Here is an 18,982-nt window from a genome sequence, read left to right as displayed (position 1 = left end):
GTGCATCTAGGGATTTTTCCTAGATTTTGAGCTGTAAACCTTCTGTGATCTTTAAACTTAAATACAGATGTGCTCAGTGTGAGGCAACTGGTCTTCTTCCCCTCGTGACCCACTTGCCCTGCTGACCCCATCCACTTGTGGAGTGCCCAGGCTCTTTTTACATCTTTAAAAGATGGTACAAGAAATATTATTACTGCCTTTAAAATGGCTGAGCATGGGGCATTTTACCCTGGGCTGAGCTCCAACCCAAATCTGAGCAGTGCAGTAGGAAGGTGAAGCTGGGATCTTCTCCATGCTGTGAAAGATGTCACAACTATCCAGCTGAGACCACCTTTGGGGCTTCCTTAGCGCCAGGGGACATGCCACCTTTGCCCAGATGTTTTCCTCAGCCTACTCCCAGCCTTGGTTTTTTGGAAGGTGTCCTGGCACACGTGCAGGAAAGGAAGGGGATGGCTGTGATGCTGCACAGAGGAACCGAGCGCTGAGCGCTCGCCCCGTCCCGGTGACACTTGTTTTCGCTGCGTGGCCCGGCCACCAAAGCTGTGTTTGTTTGATCTTGACATCTGCACTCTGCAGGAAACAGTGGGGGGAGCCAGCTGAGGCAAACAAAGCCAGCTCATGTTGTTGGAGGGAGCGTGAGCACACGCCAGGCTGGAGGAGGGCTCGGGTCCAGCCAGGGCACCAGCGGCTCCGCTGCGCTCTCTGAATGTTGGCAGCGAGGTTTGCTGAGCTCTCCTACAAAAACAAACCAGAAATGCACAGCAATCCAATCCTTTGTAGCAAGTTTGTGGTGCAGGATGAAGGCCTTCGCTGGCCAGCTTGGCACGTTCCCATTGCTTTAATTAAAATACAAGAATAAAGCAAAGTCACAGAATTATAGAATTTCCTGAGCTGGAAGGGACCCATCAGGATCATTGAGTCCAACTGCTGGCCCTGCACAGGACACCTCAACAGTCCCACCATGTGCCTGAGAGTGTTGTCCAAACACTTGTGGAACTCTGACAGGTTTGGTGCTGGGACCACTGCCCTGGGTCAGTTTATTCCTCTGTCCAGGATGGACTGGAGCAATCCTGCCTGGTTTGGAGGTGGGGGGTACAAACTGAACTGCATCCTCAGAGGCAGCATGCAGTGATTAACTCAAGCTGAACCCAGGCCACCAAAGATCAACCCTAAATATATTATTGCCATATAAAGAAGTGTGAGAGATGGAAGAAAATCCACAAGACCCAAACCAAAGTCACTTGTTTCTTATTTGTTCCAGTCCAGATATAAATACAGAGGTGTCAAAATAGGTTTTGTGTAGTTCCTGGGCTGTTTGTGCTGTTGGGTTCTCAGATGTCTCTAGGCCTCAGTAACCCTTAGTCAGCTGTGATGGTGACCAGGCTTATCATCCTGGCCAGCTGCTGATTCCCAGGAAATACTTCCACAATCACCAAAGCGTCGGTTGATTCTCAGAGCTGGAAAGGACAAATCCTCCAACAATCTGTGCCAGTGTGTGGGTCAGGGCAGTGCTTGGGCCTCAGTTGATGTGTTTGCAGAGCTGTGGTGGGTGTCCTGCTGGGGTTGTGAGGATGGAGGGAGGAAATGAGAGCAGAGCCTCTTCCGTAGCAGGGGATGTGGAACACGCAAACCTTCCACGGGGCTTTTAATTCCCCCCAGGGATGGGGATTCCCTCCCTGCCCTGGGCATCTGTGCCAGGGCTGGACAGCCCTTCCCATGAAGGAATTTTCCCCAGTATCCATCCTAAACCTCTTCTGGTGCAATTTAAGGCTGTTCTCTCTCCTCCTGTCCCTGTTCCCTGGGAGAAGAGCCTGACCCCTCCCAGCTCCCCCCTCCTGTCAGGGAGTTGCAGAGCCAGAAGGTCCCCCCTGAGCCTCCTTTTCTCCAGGCTGAGCTCCCTCAGCTCCCTCAGCCCTCCTGCTGCTCCAGCCCCTTCCCAGCTCCGTTCCCTTCCCTGCACACGCTCCAGCCCCTCAATGTCTTGTGAAGGACCCAAACCTGCCCCAGGATTGGGATGTGACCTCACTAGTGGAGACTGGAATGAGATTGCTCCTTACTGGAGGGGTCCTTTCTCGTGCTTTAGAGGTGATCTCCTCATTCTGCCTGCTGTTGGTGCAAACTGAGAGGTTAAATTCAAAACTGTAAACCTTCTGTGATCTTTAAATTTAAATACAGAGTGTGAGGCAACTGGTCTTTTCCCTCATGACCTACATGTCCTGCTGACCCCATCCACTTGTGGAGTGCCCAGACTCCTTTTAACTCTTAAAACATGGTACAAGAAGGATTATTACTGCATTTAAAGTGTCATCATGGGGTATTTTAACACTGGGCTGAGCTCCAAGCCAGCAGTAGCACAAACTGTGCTTCAGCCATACTCAAAGTGGTTGCAGAATACCAATTTTGCTTCGCTAGAGCGTTCCAAGTTTGTTTTCAGGTATTATAATTCCAGTTTGTCTTCCCTGCTTTCCCTGTTGGCTGCTGCAGGTAGAAAACCTGAGGTGCCTGAGGCTTTCAGAACTTTGATTCTTATTTGGGGATGGGGGAAAATGTTATAAAAGGATCATTATAGGCTAAGCTTCAGCTTGTTGTGTTGTTGCCGAAAGAGCATGGTTTTGTCCTAAACTTTTGAGTTTCCTAATGCAAAGTTTGAAGGGGTGTTTGGGCTAAAACAAAGGTAGAGGGATTGCAAAGCTCTGGTGTGGTGGTTTCCATCCTCCTGTATCTTCCCACAGTAAGGGGAGAGTGGATTCTGTGTGTTCCCATCTGAACACATATCCTGGGAGTGCTGAGGCTGCAAAGCCCACTCCCATCTTCTGGTTTTATTTCTCCCTGTGACCCCTCAAGCTGTTGTTCCCCAAAGAAGTGAAATGATCCCAAACCCTTATTTATACTCTTGGAGCTGGAAAATGCCATAGAAATGGGGGACATAACTAAACGCTCAAGGGCAAGAGTGTCTTTACAACTGCTGATTACTCATATAAAAGCCTCTGAGGTAACCTCAGACATTTATGGACAGTTCAAGGGGCTTTGCTGGGGGGTTTTGCTTGCATAGGTCCACTTCGTGTTGCTCTGTAACTCTTGTTTCAGTTTGTAGTGTAAATTTAAATGCTCTGCCAGGTTTTGCATATCATCAACACTTACCTTTATAATCTGGATTAGCCTTGGAGGAAAAGTAATTGCTGTACCCTTTGTAATAAATACACCAAAGGATCAGTGCAGCCTGGCTGCTCTTAGTGTGTTCAGAGAGCTCTGATGGAATCTGCTCAGCAGGATGCTCTAAGTAGGTGTCTGCCTGTAAATATATATATTTCAGAGCAGTGATTCCAGTGTTGGGAACAAAACCACGTCAGTAATTAGCCACTGGAAGTCCTTACAGTTGAAACATGTTGCTTTATTGATTAATTTGACTTTTACCTGTTAAAATAAGTGGAAAAAAAAATCCATTTGTGAAGCGCTGGCTGTGTCAGAGAAGCAATTCTGGTTTCTTTTCACTGCTTTGAGAGGTCGAGCTGTAAACCTGGTGAAGCCTAACGTTAGTACTGCATGATCAAGCGAGAAAGAACCACTTTATTTTACTTGCTTTGGTTGTCACAACCCTATCCTAATGCTTGCCTGTTGGTTGTTTGTACAGTTTTTAAGAAATATTACTACTATGGGCGCACAGGAGACAATTACTTGGGAAAAGAAGGAGCTGATGCTATTCCAAGCCTCGGCATCAATACCACCTTCTTGATGAATTCATCAGTGAGCAGATCCATGTCCCTAGAGAATCAGACATGCACCCATGATGTGCATTATGGACGTGAAACTGCCGTCCTTAGTCTCATGTTGATGTTGGGTACCCTTTGGCTTGGCCATACGCTCTATCAGTTTAAGAAAAGGTGAGTTGCTTCAGCCTTGGAGCTCAGACTGCTGATTATTTCATGTTGCCTGTTGCTTAGATCTTGGTCCTATAACCCCAGAACTCTTCCATTAATGCTGGTGGAAGCCAAAGCCAGAGATGAACTTCGGAGGGGCCACCTGGAAAATGTTAACACAAAACATGATGTTCACTCACTGGCCTTGCTGACTTACTAAAAACCTTTGGGTGAACCATGTAATTCATGTTGGGGGTCCCTGTGACTCCCTCCAAACAGGCATTGAACTGTTTTGGTGGGCAGAAAATTCCTGATATTGCTTGAAGGTCTACTGGAATGTTCTCTTGACAGATAAATGCCCAACTCTGATTTGGGTTTTACTCCAATGCTCTTCAAGTTTTTCATTTGAAATGCAGTAAGCAATTAAAGTAAAGTGGAAATGACGCACAAATGGGTGCTTGGAGGGCTTTTTTTCCAGCTTGCAGCTTAGTTCTTTGTTTCTTGGTGTTTTGCTTGTGCTTTCATCAACCTTCAAAGGCTGTAGATTCCAGAGGACTAAAGGCTGAATTTAGACCAGCTCTTCACTCCAAATATCTCTTAAAAATTGCAAGATGGGACAGAATTTTCACTTGTTAGAGCATTGATGCTTTCTGGATTGATTGAGTGACTGTCAATCCATGTGGTGCTGATGGAGTTCTTCTGTCTTTCGATTGCAGCCCATATTTGCACGCGAGAGTCCGTGAGATTCTGTCCGACTGTGCCTTACCCATTTCAGTCCTGACTTTCTCTGTTGTGGGTTCCTACATCTTCAAGGAAATCGAAAGTAAGTCCTATTTTTGTTCTGGAAAAGAGAAGTGAAATCCTAGAAAGGTTTTGATAAAAAAAATAGCAAAGTTCTTCAGTTTAATTTTACAAACCCTGCATACACCTCCCACCAGTCCAAGAGCTCCGACTTCCTCATGCTGAGATTTGTTTCGTTTAAAACCCAAATCAAACGAGGCTGAGTCAAGTTTTTTCTTCAGAAAAGTTATCCAAATGTGTCTTTTCAATGAACCCAAAGCGTGTATATCTTACAATGAAGAGAATCAACAATTCCTGGCAGAGTAATTATGAGGCAGGGAAGGGTTGTTGCCAGTCATGCCAGCGTAGAATTGGTGGTTCCAACCTGTCCTCTCTGTCTCCAGTTTGCATTTTCCCAGTTTCAATGAAATGGTGCAGGGCATCTGGGCAGTTCTAAGCTACACAAGGAAATCTAAAAATGAGACACCATTCATTGGCCAGATAGATCAACTTTTCCACATCAGGAAGCGATAACGGGGACAGGAATTGCATTGTCCTGCGGTGACGTGAGTGGGTGATGTGAGGAAATGTATGGAAACAAATAAGAAATGGCTTTTGTTTTTTTTCTATGATGGCCATTCCATCCAGTTGGATTGTAAAATGGTGTGTGACCATGTGTGATTTATCCCTAGTCGTGGATTGCTTCCAATGGCAGGAAAGTAGGGGCATTTTATACTAAAATGCCTTGCTGGGTATGAGGAAGTTTCCAAATGCCTGAGTTGATTAGCTGCTAGTTAGAAATAAGGTTTTCTAATCTAAAACCGCTTCGTATCTGTGGAAAAACAAGTTTCCCTCTTTTGTTTTGCTCAACCACATGTAATGCCTCGCTAGAACTAGCAGTGATCTGTCAAATCAGGATGGCAGCCAAGTTCTGAGTGGATGGAGGAAAAACATAAACCAAAACAGCCAGATGGACCTGTCTTCCGTGGCCTTCTGGCTCCCACATGCCGGAGCCTCACGCCTGGTTGGCCGCACTGGCTCCCAGGAGTTCGTGGTGTGGGTGGAACACGGAGCCCACGTGGATGGTTGGAGGAGAAGGTGCCTCCTTTTAACGTCATTGCCGTCCTCTTCCCAGTGTCCAGGTTTAACTACCACACGTCCGACAGCCTGTTCGTGCTGGCGCCCGTGCAGTCGCTGTCCATCGGCTCGGTGATGAGCGCCATGGGCCTGGGCTTCCTGCTGTCCATGCTCTTCTTCATCGAGCAGAACATCGTCGCCTCGCTCACCAACGCCCCGGAGAACAGGTAACACGCGGGGCTGGGACCGGCCCTGCTCACCCACAGCTCGTCTGAACGTCACAAAATGCGTGTCTGTGAGAACTCCCGTTGCCACAGGTGAAAGTAGCTCTGCTGTCAACTCCTCCTCCACTCCCCAGAGCCCGGTGTTGTGGCGGCGAGCCAAAAACTCAGAGCGTCCACGAGCTCATCCCGTTTCTTCTTTACCTTCTGCTCATCGTCATTTGTGTGTCCCCCCCCGCCCCAAAGTCTCGAGGTGTTTGTCAGGAAGAGTTTTGGAAGCTGAGGTGAATGTTAAGTAGGCATTCTGCATGGTTTGAGGTCTGTGGATGTACCTCTGGATATTGAGGGAGTGTCTGACACGTGGGGACACTTGCACTGCTCTTGCATTGGCAGAAAATGACAAGTCAGTGACCTACATAAATGCCGTAGGAGCTGAGCATCAGAAGTGTCTGGAGCTGTTAGCTCCCAGCTGAAAAAGGTGGAAGTGGAATAAAACAGTATGCCCTTTGTCTGATAAGCCTTAATTTATGTGCAAACTTGAGATGTTGCTATTAAAATATTCCCTCTGATGTTCTTGTGCTGGCTGCAGTCAGATATGGTGTCAGGACTGAACGTGTATGAGTTTTTTGTGGTTTTTTTTTTTTTTTTGGGGAAACTACCATGTCTCCAAGGATTTTTTTTTCCTAATGTAATGCGTGGGAGGGTTCTCTCCTTGCATAATGCACATTAGCATTCTCCATGTTGTGCTGGAGTCACACAGTCTTAGGGGAGAGGAGACAAGCTCCAGTTCAGTTACACTAATTTAGTTTCCCTTTGACCACCTCTTATCTCCATTATATCCCTTTAAGTGTTGCATAAATCTGTATGTAAGTGGGTCATCTCTTTGCTAATGTTAATTTCTTCCAAAGTTTTGGTATTTTCCACTGGAGTGTCCTTAAGCAATGTGAAATATGGTGTGGAGCTGTTCAGGGTGTTTTTCAGGAGGCCTCCTTACAGGGCCGAGCTGATGCTGATCCATGAGTTTTTAGAGATGGAAAAACTAGGACTTGACCCTTTCTATTTGTTGGTGCCATCAGAGAATAAAACACTGTTGTCTGTACCAGCCAAATGGAGAATGTGCTCTTGGTGTCTTACCAGATGTAGTTGTTTCCTTTTGTAGGAAAAAAAAAAAGACAGGGAAAAGATGATGTTTACCTGAAAGCACCTGATGTGTTTTGCTGAACAGCAGTCAGAGCAGGTGTAAAGGACAGTCCAAGGAATACTGGGCTGGTTGAGCAGTGTGAAGATAACCAAGGATAAGACATCCCTCTAGGCAAGCTCAGAGAAGCCCATCCGTGGCTCAGAGCAGGTGCACAGCACACACAGTGTCCTGTAGATCATCACAGAGTGGTTTGGCTTGGAAGGGACCTTAAAGATCATCTACTTCCAACCCTCCACTTCCAGCACCTTCCACTAGGTCTGGTTGCTTAGAACTCCATCCAACCTGGCCTTGAACACTTCCAGGGATCCAGGGGCAGCCACAGCTTCTCTGGGCAACCTGTGCCAGGGCCTCACCACCCCCACAGTAAAGAATTTCTTCCTGATATCTAATCTTAACCTGCTCTCTTTCAGATTGAAGCCATTCCCCCTTGTCCTGTCACTCCAGACTTTTGTCAATAGTCTCTCTCCATCTTTCTTGTCAGCTCCCTTCAGGTACTGAAAGGCCACAATGAGGTTGATCCCAAAGCCTTCTCTTCTCCGGGCTGAACATTCCCAATCCTTTCAGCCTCTCCTCACAGCAGGGGTGCTCCATCCCTCTAATCATCTTGGTGGCCTCCTCTGGACTCTCTCCAACAGGTTGTTGTATAACCTTTGTACTTGGAGCCCTCTGTGAAGGGCAGAGAGGACAATGACACAATAACCCTGGGGATGCTGAGGGTGCCTTTGCTCTGAGAGAGCAGCACGTGAGCAGGAGCTGTGCTTTCAAAGCAGGAAGCGTGTTTACAATCCCACCCTTCCTGCCAGCACCTTCCAGCTCAGAGGCACTGCAGTGTGGACATCTACCTGACCTGCTCACCCCGTGGCCTCCTCCCTCAGTGGAGGTGAGCACTCCCAGTGAGACCAGTCCTTTTGTTCCAAAACTGAACCCCCACCCAAGATTTCTGCTGCCCAAACAATGGCATCTGCTGCTCTCTGAGGTAGATACTGGCCACAGGTCTCCGTGTGCTGGGTCAGATCTACGAGCTCCACGCACCTCATGTCTTAGATGGCTCCAAGTCTGTGCTTAGGTGTTGAACTGAGCTTGTTTGGGTGGCATTAAGACACCTAAATCGTGCTACCTGTCCAGCTGATGATGATGCCCAGAGAGCAATTCAGCTGATCCCTTCTGTTGTGTGAGGATGGCTGGGCAGAAACACAGACCTTTCAGTTGGATATTAAAGTCTGAGAGCTGAATCCTTCCCCAGCCTTTCTTCTGCACTTCATTCCTAATATTTGAGCAGTTGGTGCCAAATGGGAATATTCAGGAAAGGGGCAGACCTTGCAAAGAGGGCAAAGTTAAATTAGATGTGAGCTCAGTGTTGGTGCTGCTCCAAACGTGGCCCTTGCAAAGTGGATGTGGCCACCTTCCTTGGTGGAATCATTTAAGGCCAGATTGGAGCAGCCTGGTCTAGTGGAAGGTGTCCCTGCCCTTGGCAGGGGGTTGAAGCTGGATGATCTTTAAAGTCCCTTCCAACCCAAACCATTCTGTGATCCATTCCATGATTCTGTGACTGCCAAGGAGGAGCTGAAGTTTAATGAATTCCTGTCCCATTTTCTTATCATGCAGTAGCAATTACATAATTAGGGGATTACTGCAGCATCTCAAACACGTGTCCTGCTCGTGGGGAAGGAGGGAGATCAGGGTTAGAAACAAGACAGATGAGAAACTTCAGTGTCAGTGGTTTGTCAGTCAGTGCTGAGGATTTTAACCACTCCCTCCACACGCCATTAACAAATACAAACATGGATTTTTGACTGCTGTAAATGCAGGAGCGAAATGCTGGTGAAATTTTCATGGGCTGTTATTTTAGTGGGCTGCCTCTCTGCTTAGGGGTTGTTCTTGCCAGCCAACAACCACTCTGGGAGCAAACTATCCCGTTGGTGCTCCTATCACCCAGGAGGTGTGAGATCACTGCCCGTGTGGAAGAGCACTCGAGTGATCAAACATACGAGCTCAAGGCTCAGCCTGTGGTGTTTGCAGCAGGTGTTAACTGTGGGTAAAATCTCCCTTTCAGGTTGGTGAAGGGCACAGCCTATCACTGGGACCTCCTGCTGGTCGCGCTGATCAACACGGGGCTGTCGGTGTTCGGCCTGCCCTGGATCCACGCGGCGTTCCCGCACTCCCCCATGCACGTCCGGGCCCTGGCCTACGTGGAGGAGAGGGTGGAGAGTGGGCACATCTATGAGACGTAAGTAGGAACCGTGGGGATGTCTTGGATGTCTTTTGGGTCTCGCTTGTGGTTTCCCACTCCTTTGGGAGCGGTGGGTTTGCGTGGTTGCGGAGCTTGCTGTCGTCTTGAAGGCTCGCCAGGGATGTGAGCTCAGGGAGGAGGCTCCAAAAGAAGTCACCTCAGCCAGCACCCTGTGGGAATTCCACCCACTCCAGTGCAAATTCTCCTCTGGAAGGGTCAGCCAAGACCTTTTTCCGGTTTATCCTTGTGGGGAGCTCAGGAGATGCTTTGGCCGGGTCTTTCCACATGTGTCCTCCAGAAGGAGTCCAGGCTGATCCGCTGCCTCAGACCTGCCTGGTGGTTATTACAGAGGGTGGGAAAAATGCACCGTGATTTCAGAGCTCCCATAACATCCTCCACCACATTTTGGGAAGGCAAAATGCTTCAGTTCTCTTGGTTTTAAAGCAAAAGCAAGTATGAAGCCAGGCCCGGGTCACAGCTTTCTATTTAAGACCAACTTTTCTGCTGTTCTGAGTTGAGCAACAGATTCTTATCAGAAAAAAATTAAACCCCCTATTTCTCATGAAACCTGCTCCAGAGTAGAGATTGTCTGGCCTGTTTGATCTCAGTGTGTTCCAGTTGAGTGCTTTTACAACAGAAGTGGTAATTTCCACTCACATACCATTAGTTTTAATTATCCTGCCTTGGTTTCATTTTCTGAGTTGCCACTTATCAGAAGTGAGGCTAAGTGGTCATTTACTTTGGGGGATGGGGTGGATCTGTCTTGATTCCAGTCTTGCTGTGCCCAGCCAGGCACAGCTGCTTTTTGGGGCAGGGATGGAAAGATTTCACCTTCCACATCTGGAAATTGCTGGCTCCTGCTGCTTCCTGCAAGTCTTTTACAGATCTTTCCTGAGAGATCAGTCCCTTGGGCTTGCATTCCCTTTGGTATGTGTTGCTATCACAGCTATGTCACAGAACCACAGAATATCCTGAGGTAGAAGGGACCCCCAAGGATCATCCAGTTCAGCTCCTGGCCCTGCCCAGACACCCCAGCAATCCCACCCTGTCCCTGAGAACGTTGTCCCAATGCTCCTTGAGCTCTGGAGGGTTTTGGGATGTGACTATAGTAAATGCTAAACCCTATTTAAAAAAAAAATCTACTTTGAAATTTGAGTTCTGTAGGGTTTTAATCCTTCCTCCTTGTGACCATGATCTGCTCTGGGATGCCTCTACTCTCCATTTCTTTGCAAGATGTAGAATTTACACTTTGAAAATCATCTGCTAACCCTCCCTCCTTGTCTCCTGTTGCCAGTTTTAATACCTGGTGTCTTTTTCCCTGTTTTTCCACTGTCTTGACTGTGCATTCTGCCTTCTCCTCGATGAAGTCAAGTCCTCTGACTGAATTAAGGACTAATTCCTATCCTTGTCCTCTCCTCCTTCACCCAGCTGCCCCAAAAATGAGCATCAGAGAGGCCTCTCTGATGATCCTGGCAGGGCTGAGGGATGCCCTGACCTCACTGAGGGTGTTCCCTCAGGGCACAAGCTCTGCTGTGCCAGGGCAGGTCGGTGCTGGGAGCTGGATGTTGGGAGTGAGGGAGGCAATGAGGATTTCCTAATGCTTTGAACTCCCTTGGAGACCAAAGCTTTTTGTTCTCTGCTAAGAACTGAGCTATAACAGGAGGCTCCAAGCAATGTAGTCATCTTTTTTTTTTTTTTTCCTTTTTCTTTTTTCCCCCCTCCTCTCAGCCAGCTCTGCTGCGAGAGGAATGAAATGGAGCTCAATTAGGAAATCAGCTCTGTCTCCCTTGGCAGGCTCCTTTCCTGCACTCAAATCAAAGCTCTCACAGGATGATGATACAAACAAGAATAAAGATCAGCCACAATGAAAGCAAAATTTTCTTCTCCCCTGTAGAGGAATGATTTGAGTTTCCTGTGTCAATCTGCAAACAGGCAGACTCACGTGGAGAAGTTTGGGAATGGCTAATCCCATCCCAGCCATATTTAAGGGATTTTGGGGAAATGAACCTGGATTATACTCTTTGATCTCCATTAATGACTTTATTTCCCTCGCAGCACAGGCTTTCTGGAGCTGTTTCCTCAAGGGCCAAACCAGATTTTGAGCACATGGAAATCAGGGTTTCCTCTGTTCACTTAATGTGACTGCGATGTCCTCGCCCTGGAAATGAGAGAAAGTGTTAGAATTAACAGAAGGCCAATTTAAGGCTGGGAACATCAGCTTTAAAGATGTCATGTTTGGTTAATTATGAGCCATTTTTTATGTCCTTATAAAATATTCCCAACAAATAAGTGGCATTAGCAGGAGCTGGCAGGAGTCGTTGCAGTACGTCTTCTGTGTGGTCAGTGCTGTGATTGCTGCATCCCCAGGAGAGGACTGCAGAAAATTCCACCAGCTTCAAGAACTTGTTACCAAAGGGCTGCTGCTCTGAGCTGTTCTGCATGTGCAGCTGGTTGAAGTGGGATGCCTTCACAGCTCCTTCTGCTCCTGAGCTCTCTGACTTTGCATGACTTCACTTGCAGCCTTGTGTGTGCCTGCAGGTCGTGAGCAGCCACATGGATGGGTCAGATCTTGGCCTGAAATGGCAGAAATCCTTCATCTCTGAGTTGCCTGGTGATGAAACTTGGGAAGCTCTTGCTCTGCCTGGATGAGGCTGATTCAGTTAGTGGATCCTGCTTCACTGGGCCACTTGAGTGGTTCTGGCAGCTCTGAAGTTGTCTGACCACTCCTTGTCAGACTGAAATTACTTGGAATGAGCACTTGCAGCTGCTCTGATCATCTCCAAGTTCTGTGTTCTCTGGTGATCCAGACCTGGAGGCAATGGGAAAGATGCCAAACTAGACCCACTTAGGGGTTGTCCCAGTTCTACCAGAGATGGAAAGACCAAAGTTCTACTCTCCCTCAGCTTTTCCAGGCCATGGGCAGGACCCCTTGACACAGGAGACCTGCAAGAGGATCCAAACCAAGTCTGTTTGGGAGGAGTTTGTGGTTCCTCCTGTTTAAACCCATTTAAAGGTCACTGAAAGGTTAACACCTCTGTGCATCCTGTCTTGGTAATCCTGGATGATGTGTGTGCTCTGCCCCATTACTCACTGAGGATTTCCAGTGTTGTCCTCAGGACTTTGTGTACTGTTCGTGGTGTCTGTTGTTCCTCAGGTCTCATGACTGATGGTGTTAATTCTGCCTTGTTATCCAAATCCTCAGGGGAAGCTTCAGGCTGCTCCTCTTTCCCTCCCTTTCCAAACAGGGGTGTGGAAAGGCTCCTTCATCCCCACAGCTTCATTATGCTCCTTGAGTGTATGAACAGATTGGAAGTTCAACCTGACCTTACCTACAAGCAAAGCTCTCAAATTTAATACTGGAATAATTCACTGGGAAGCAAACATCTAAATAGTGAATTAATTCACTGGGAAGCAATCTTCTTCAGGACAGGATTGTGAAGTCTCAGCAGTGCCTCTGTAGAGGAGGGAAGTGTGTTTTGATAGATCTTCTGCGTTAATCCTCAGAGAAGTTTATGTACAGGGTTAATTCAGAATGTGAGGGGTCTCATCCAGGGAATGAGGTCACTAAATGGCACCAAAACACCACTTTTTCCAGATAATAGTAGGATTTACTCACTGGCTTATCCACTGCATTGGTGGATTTATCTTCCTTAAAAAAAAAAAAGTTAAGAATCCTCTTCTCTCTTTATAAGTGCTCTTGACAGATGAGGGGTTTCTTTCCTCCTGTTGTCTCTGGTAATGTTTTTCAAACCAGGAGATGCTCACAGGTTTAGTTGAAGTGAAAGGAAAACAAAGCAACCTCCCCTGGAGCAGGTTCTGAAAGCTGCTCCATGCTTTCCTGTCAGTGTTCCCCTCCAAAAAAAAAAAAAAAAAAGAAATCAATCTGTGGCCTGTCAGCTCTGGCAAATTTGCATTAATTAATTACATGTTTTGCATGGTAATAAGCAATTTGCAGCACGACACAACTGCTGTTGCCCACAGCAGAAGTGACTCCCTGCTTGGTGCTCTCAGCATTCCCTTCCATGTAAACAGGGAGATCCTCAAATCCATCAGAACTGCTGACTCGCTGTCAGGACAGTGCAGACCTTGCTTGCCTTTTTTTTTTTATTATTTTTTAGAAGAGGTTCATTAGTTCCTGGAGAAGCCAATGGGTTTTCTTTGGGATAGAAGCCAGTTGCATATGCACTGGGTAAATCCAGGGAAGGATTACTGCTCAGAAAGGGGATTCTTGCCTGGTTTGTTTTGGTTTGGTTTTTGTTTGTTTTTTGGGTTTTGTTTTGCATTGTGCTAAACAGGATCACTTTAGAGGGCAATTTAGTTCAGGGCTGGGATCTGTGGAGCTTTGCAGGAGGGGAATTTGGCGTTTTTCCAGCTGCTGTGGATGAAGTGGCTGGCCTGGATCCAGCAGGGCTCTGCCTCCCGGGTGTCAGAAGTGCTGATCTCAGTGTGGTGGAGATGAGCTTCCCTTTCCCGAGTGGCACGTGTCCTCCATGGAGCAGGGAACAAGCTTTCCAGGATTCTGGGGTGTTACCCTCCTCCCCTAATCCCTGTTTTCTCGCTCCCAGGATCGTGAGCGTGAAGGAGACGCGGCTGACGAGCCTGGTGGCGAATTTCCTGGTTGGGCTGTCGCTCCTGCTCCTGCCTTTCCCTCTCCAGTGGATCCCAAAGCCGGTCCTCTACGGCCTCTTCCTCTACATCGCCCTGACCTCCATTGATGGGAACCAGCTCTTTGAGAGGGTGGCTCTGCTGCTCAAGGAACAGGTATGGGGTGGGAACAGCTGGAACGGGAACACCAACACCTGAGAGCTGCGCTCCAAACCTGAGCGCGCGACTGCACGAATTTTGTGGGCTGTTGATGTTTTCATCAGCTGCAGGGTATGTGCATTTAAAAAATCATATAAATATTTAAAGCACAACATCAGGAAAGGGTGATCTTCTGATTTCCCCAGCAAAGCTTCGGGCGGGTAATTTTTTTGGCTGTATTTTTGACTTTTGTGTTGTATGAAACGCCACGAGATGGGATTTTTAAACTCAAAATGAAATTACTTTGCATTATTGAAACCTGTCTGATGTGGGGTTGAAAACAAACCTGGGAGATCTGTTTTCGAGCCCCTCTGTTACAGGTGCTTAAAAAAGGTGTTGGTTTTCAGTGTAGGAGGTACCTGGAGCAAGTCTCCAGCTCATCTTCTCTTATGTAACAAGGGTCAAGGGCTCAATAAGCCCAACATTTGGCTCTGCAATCTCTGCTAATCTATTTTGATCTCTAATATTACATCCCAGAGGTTAAAACTGTGCGAGTTGGGTAAAGATTCCATTTGTCATGTCAATTTTTGAATGAGGGTTGAGCAGCTCCCGAGGCATGTGACTTGTTATTACTCCCGGGTTTAGTGCAAATTACGTGTGGAATTTTCCGAGCTTCGGTTTGGAAAATTAAAAAAGTATTCTTGAATATGGAGATCTCCCTTTTCTGGAAGCCTTTTAATGAGTCATGGCACAATCTGAAACCCATGGAATCTGTACCAGTGCCAGCAGACAGTCGCTCATGCTCTTCATTGATGTATAGACAGTGAGTCAAAGCCTGTGCTCAGACATGAGCAAGGAACTGTCAAAAGAAAACCACCATATTTAGCCTATTAATGTCAGTTTTCCCCCCCCTTTATTCCTCAAAAATGAATAGCTTATGGGAGTGGAGAGAAAGCATTGCAGTCTGAGCACAGCCCCTTCCTGCACCTCCCTGATCTCATCCCCTGCTCTTCCCCTAGTGGGGTTCAGCCAAGAGGTGGGAGCACCAGGGGCAAGGATGGAGCCTTATGAAGGCTCTAAAATCCACGAGGAGCTGGGTTGTAGGTGGAGAAACCCCCCAGCAGTGACAGCACCCGGGTGCATCTGCTCCCCATCACCCCCTGCACGTCCCCCAGGCCCTTCAGATGCTGCTGCTGCAGAGCCCTGACAATGCTCCTCAGGGGAATCTCATTACCGCACTTACCAGGCTATTACCCTGCACTCCAGATGCTCCCAAAGGCACTCTTGGCTGGTGTGGTGTCTTTCCCTCTCCTGGCTCCCAGTGCCCAGTCATGCTCTGGGCTCTGCTGCCAGTGCTGTGGTTTGAGGCACTCGGTTTAACCCTCTAAACCCCACGCTGAGCCGTTGAACCCGCTCAGGGCTCCGATGCTGGACGGTGTGTGTGTGTGCAAATCCACACAAAAAACCCCAGTGTCCCAAATGTCAGGCCACGTTCTCCCCTCGCAGCTCCAGGTCCCTGCATGTCTGATGTGTGGCTCTTCCCTCCCCAGACCGCGTATCCCCCGACCCATTACATCCGCAGAGTGCCCCAGAGGAAGATCCACTACTTCACCGGCCTGCAGGTCCTGCAGCTCCTCATCCTCTGCGGCTTTGGGATGTCACCGCTGCCCTACATGAAGATGATCTTCCCCCTCATCATGATAGGGATGATCCCCATCAGGTATGAAGCTTGGCTGCCTTTTTTATTTATTTTTTTTTTATTCTTTTCCATGCTTTTTGTCCTCAGGTTTGGATTGCTGGAAGTCCAGGGAGAGGGGAAGCTGTTGGAGCTGGGCCTGTTTTGGTCTGGAGAGGAGACCGAGAGGGGATTTTGTCAATCCATTCAAATGTCTCCAAGGGGTGTCAGGGAATGGCACCAGAATCCTTTTGGTGGTGCCCAGAGCATTAAGGAGCAGTGGCCACGAACTAAAACACAAGAAGCTCGACTTCAAAATGAGGAAGAACTCGTTTATGTTGAGGGTGGCAGAGCACTGGAACAGCTGCCCAGGGGAGGCTGTGGAGTCTCCCTGTCTGGAGACATTCCAAACCCACCTGGACATGTTGTGTGTCACCTGTTCCAGGTGACCCTGCCTTGGCAGGGCAGGTTGGACTGGACCATCTCCAGAGGGTCCCTTCCAACCCCCTCTATCCTGTGACTGAAGCCTGGGATTTCACTGCTGCTGGGAGTCACTCAAAGGCTTCTGGGCTGGCAGGTGCTGCTCTTCCAGCTGCCCAGGAGGCAAAAACTCTCCTTGTAATGCTTGATCTTCCTGAGAAGCTTCAGTGTGAGCCTTCCCTCTGGGTAATATTTGATAATGTTCCTCATGGCGTTGCAATTTGATTTCCTCAGACCAGTGCTCAGAGCAGAGCTGGAAACTCCTCCTAAGAGGAGCCCTTATCTCTTACCCATTGCTGGGATGACTTTGCAGACTTCCTGCCCTGCTGTAAAAGCCGCTGCCACTGATCAGTCAGGTCAAACTGGCCACATTTAGTCTTAAAATGGTCTTTAAAAGTGGAAGGGCACCACAATATCTTGAGTCTGGAGAGGGAATCGTTGAGAAACTTAACTAACTTCTTCCTCAGTGTTCATTAGCAGTGACTGCCCATCATTCTCCAGTTAAATCATTCATGCTCTCAATCCTTTGGGTGTAATGAGAAGCCATAATAAGATCTTGGAAGGAACAGATCTGTTCCCAGTCCATTTGATTATTTTTGGGCCAGCATGGCATCCAGTGCTATCTGGTTGACTTTGAGCTTGCAGTCTCTCAGAGATCTTCTTTCTGATCTCAAAGTTCAGGGCTGCCAGTGTGATAATCTCCCAAGGCAGCTGCTGTGGTGTTTTCCTTGGCTGGTGAATGGGGGCCCAGTTCTTCCCAAAACACAAGCAAATGTCAGAGCTGCCATGGCTTTCAACAGGATCAGGTTAGAGCTGTTTGAGCTGGGTTTTTAAAGATAAACAGCCTTGGAAAACACTGAAGTTATTGTTCCTGGGGCAGGAGTCTCTCACCTGCCCTTCACATTGGTGTTGCTTCGGGTGACTGGATCAGTGGCTGTAAATACTCCAGGCTCTGTGCAGTGCTGGGGGATTGACTCTGGTGGGAACTGCAAGTTTCCATACAAGGAAGCTCAGCACAGAACAGAAAATGTGGGACACTCTTTGCTAAACAGTCAATCCTTGGACATGGTATAACAAACTAAATTAGCGTGGAGAGAATTCACTGTCCAAGAGGCTGATTTTGTAATAAGAGCAGGATAATGCAGTGGTGCAAATACATCTTCTTTGAGGCAATAAGATACTGCCACCTCATCCTCTCTGTTTCTACCTCATTTCTCTTTCCAGAGCAGTTCTTTCCTGGGAGCTGGATAACCAGCCCTGCTCCTCAGGGGAAGATGCTGCTACCTGGCACAGCCCAGAAAGCTGCCCTTGGCTTTCCTTCCTCTCATTCCTTCTGCCTTTCTGTGGCCTCCAGCCAAGAAGGCAGCACCATGATCCATGAGCTCTGTAGTTAATGACTTTTTTTTTTTTCAAGGATTTGGCACTCTAAATAGATGAGACAGGGTAGAAGAAATTAAATATATTTCCCTTTTTTTTTTTTTTTAAGAAGTGAAGGGAGGAAGAGGAGATGGGACATCAGCCAGGGACGGGTCAAAGTCAAGAGTCACACACAGATGAGTGAGATGTGACTTGGTGTCCCATCCAGAACACCAGCCATGTCTCCAAGCCCCATTCCCACCTGTCCAACTGCATTAGACCCATGATTTGCATTGTCAGTGGTGAGGGACCGCTGCTGTGCTCTTAATGGGAGAGATAATGAGAAGCCATCGAAATCCATTGTTGAGGTGGAAGAAAATGGGATTTTTAGGTATCCCCAGTTGCTGGCTTTGATCCAGAACTTTGGGATGAGTAGTTTTTTGGTTGCTGAGAGAAGGATCATCTTCTTCCCAAGCATTCTGTGGTGCTCATCTCTCCTGCCATGGCTGTCAAGCATTTCATTGTGTGATGGGTCTATTTAAGGAGAATTCTGGTACTTCCCAGCAGTAGATGGTGTTTGGGGTCTCTTGCAGAACTATTGAAGTCCCAAACTGGCTTTCTGGTGCCTTTTGCCTTATTTTAACAGCTGAGGAATAACTCCCTTGTTAAAGGAGTCACAGTAAATATGCAGGAGGATTTAATGAAAGCAACTTCAGAGCACATTGTTACAGCACCACACCTTTGTCACCCAAATATATCCATCCTTGAGGATGTTCTTGCAAACAAATTTGTAAAAACCCCCAAAAGTAAGGGAATCACTGTCTCCACGATCCAGTGGAGAGTCCAGTCACCAGGTGGGGATGGAGTCTTACCAGCAGCTGGAGAAATGCAAGTCATGGCCCTTCTTGTTTTATTGTCGTAGTCACAAGTCTGGCTGATACATTTGGTGCTTCCCCTAAAGACCAAAGCTTCTGGTTTCTCTCTTAAAGCTTCATTCTGGTGTACCTGGAGAGCCTTTGTGTGCAGCTCTTTGAGAGCCAGCAAGTGATGAGAAAAAAAAGTGGAAATTGGAAATAAATGGGGTTTCGTGGCACAGCAATGCATCCATCTGCAAACTGGAGGCAGGAGGAAGGCACTACCTGTGTGCCCCAGCACAAACCAGGAGCGTAGATTAGGGTGGGGGGGGTACAGTTTTGGCATCTTGAAGACTTTGGGGTGGCAGAGCACTTTGGGAAGGCTGCTTTTCTCCTGTGAGGATGAGGATGTTCTCTTCCCGTGCCAGCTGAAAAGGAAGAGGCTCCTTCCAGAAGGAACTCTGCCCTGTTGTTCCTGTAAAAGCTGTATTTTCTTACAGCATTGGTT

General features: G+C 47.8%; 1 protein-coding gene and 1 long non-coding RNA gene across 4 annotated transcripts in view; both read left to right on the top strand.

Annotated features, from left to right (window-relative positions):
* Nucleotides 1-18,982, top strand: part of LOC126642991 (uncharacterized) — a 223,037-nt gene that overhangs the window by 72,889 nt on the left and 131,166 nt on the right. The window lies entirely within an intron of this gene.
* The window catches only part of SLC4A11 (solute carrier family 4 member 11), a 95,039-nt gene that overhangs the window by 72,394 nt on the left and 3,663 nt on the right, over nt 1-18,982 (top strand). For all 3 annotated transcript variants that reach the window (XM_050321033.1, XM_050321035.1, XM_050321034.1), the window contains exons 14-19: nt 3,632-3,881; nt 4,574-4,680; nt 5,773-5,941; nt 9,190-9,363; nt 13,932-14,127; nt 15,660-15,829. In XM_050321033.1, coding sequence (XP_050176990.1) covers nt 3,632-3,881; nt 4,574-4,680; nt 5,773-5,941; nt 9,190-9,363; nt 13,932-14,127; nt 15,660-15,829 — 1,066 coding nt within the window. The remainder of the gene's footprint in view (nt 1-3,631; nt 3,882-4,573; nt 4,681-5,772; nt 5,942-9,189; nt 9,364-13,931; nt 14,128-15,659; nt 15,830-18,982) is intronic.

This window comes from Myiozetetes cayanensis, unplaced genomic scaffold (assembly GCF_022539395.1).
Source record: "Myiozetetes cayanensis isolate MyiCay16 unplaced genomic scaffold, myiCay2020 scf26, whole genome shotgun sequence".
NCBI lineage: Eukaryota > Metazoa > Chordata > Aves > Passeriformes > Tyrannidae > Myiozetetes > Myiozetetes cayanensis.
This window is presented reverse-complemented; position numbering and strand designations above follow the sequence as displayed.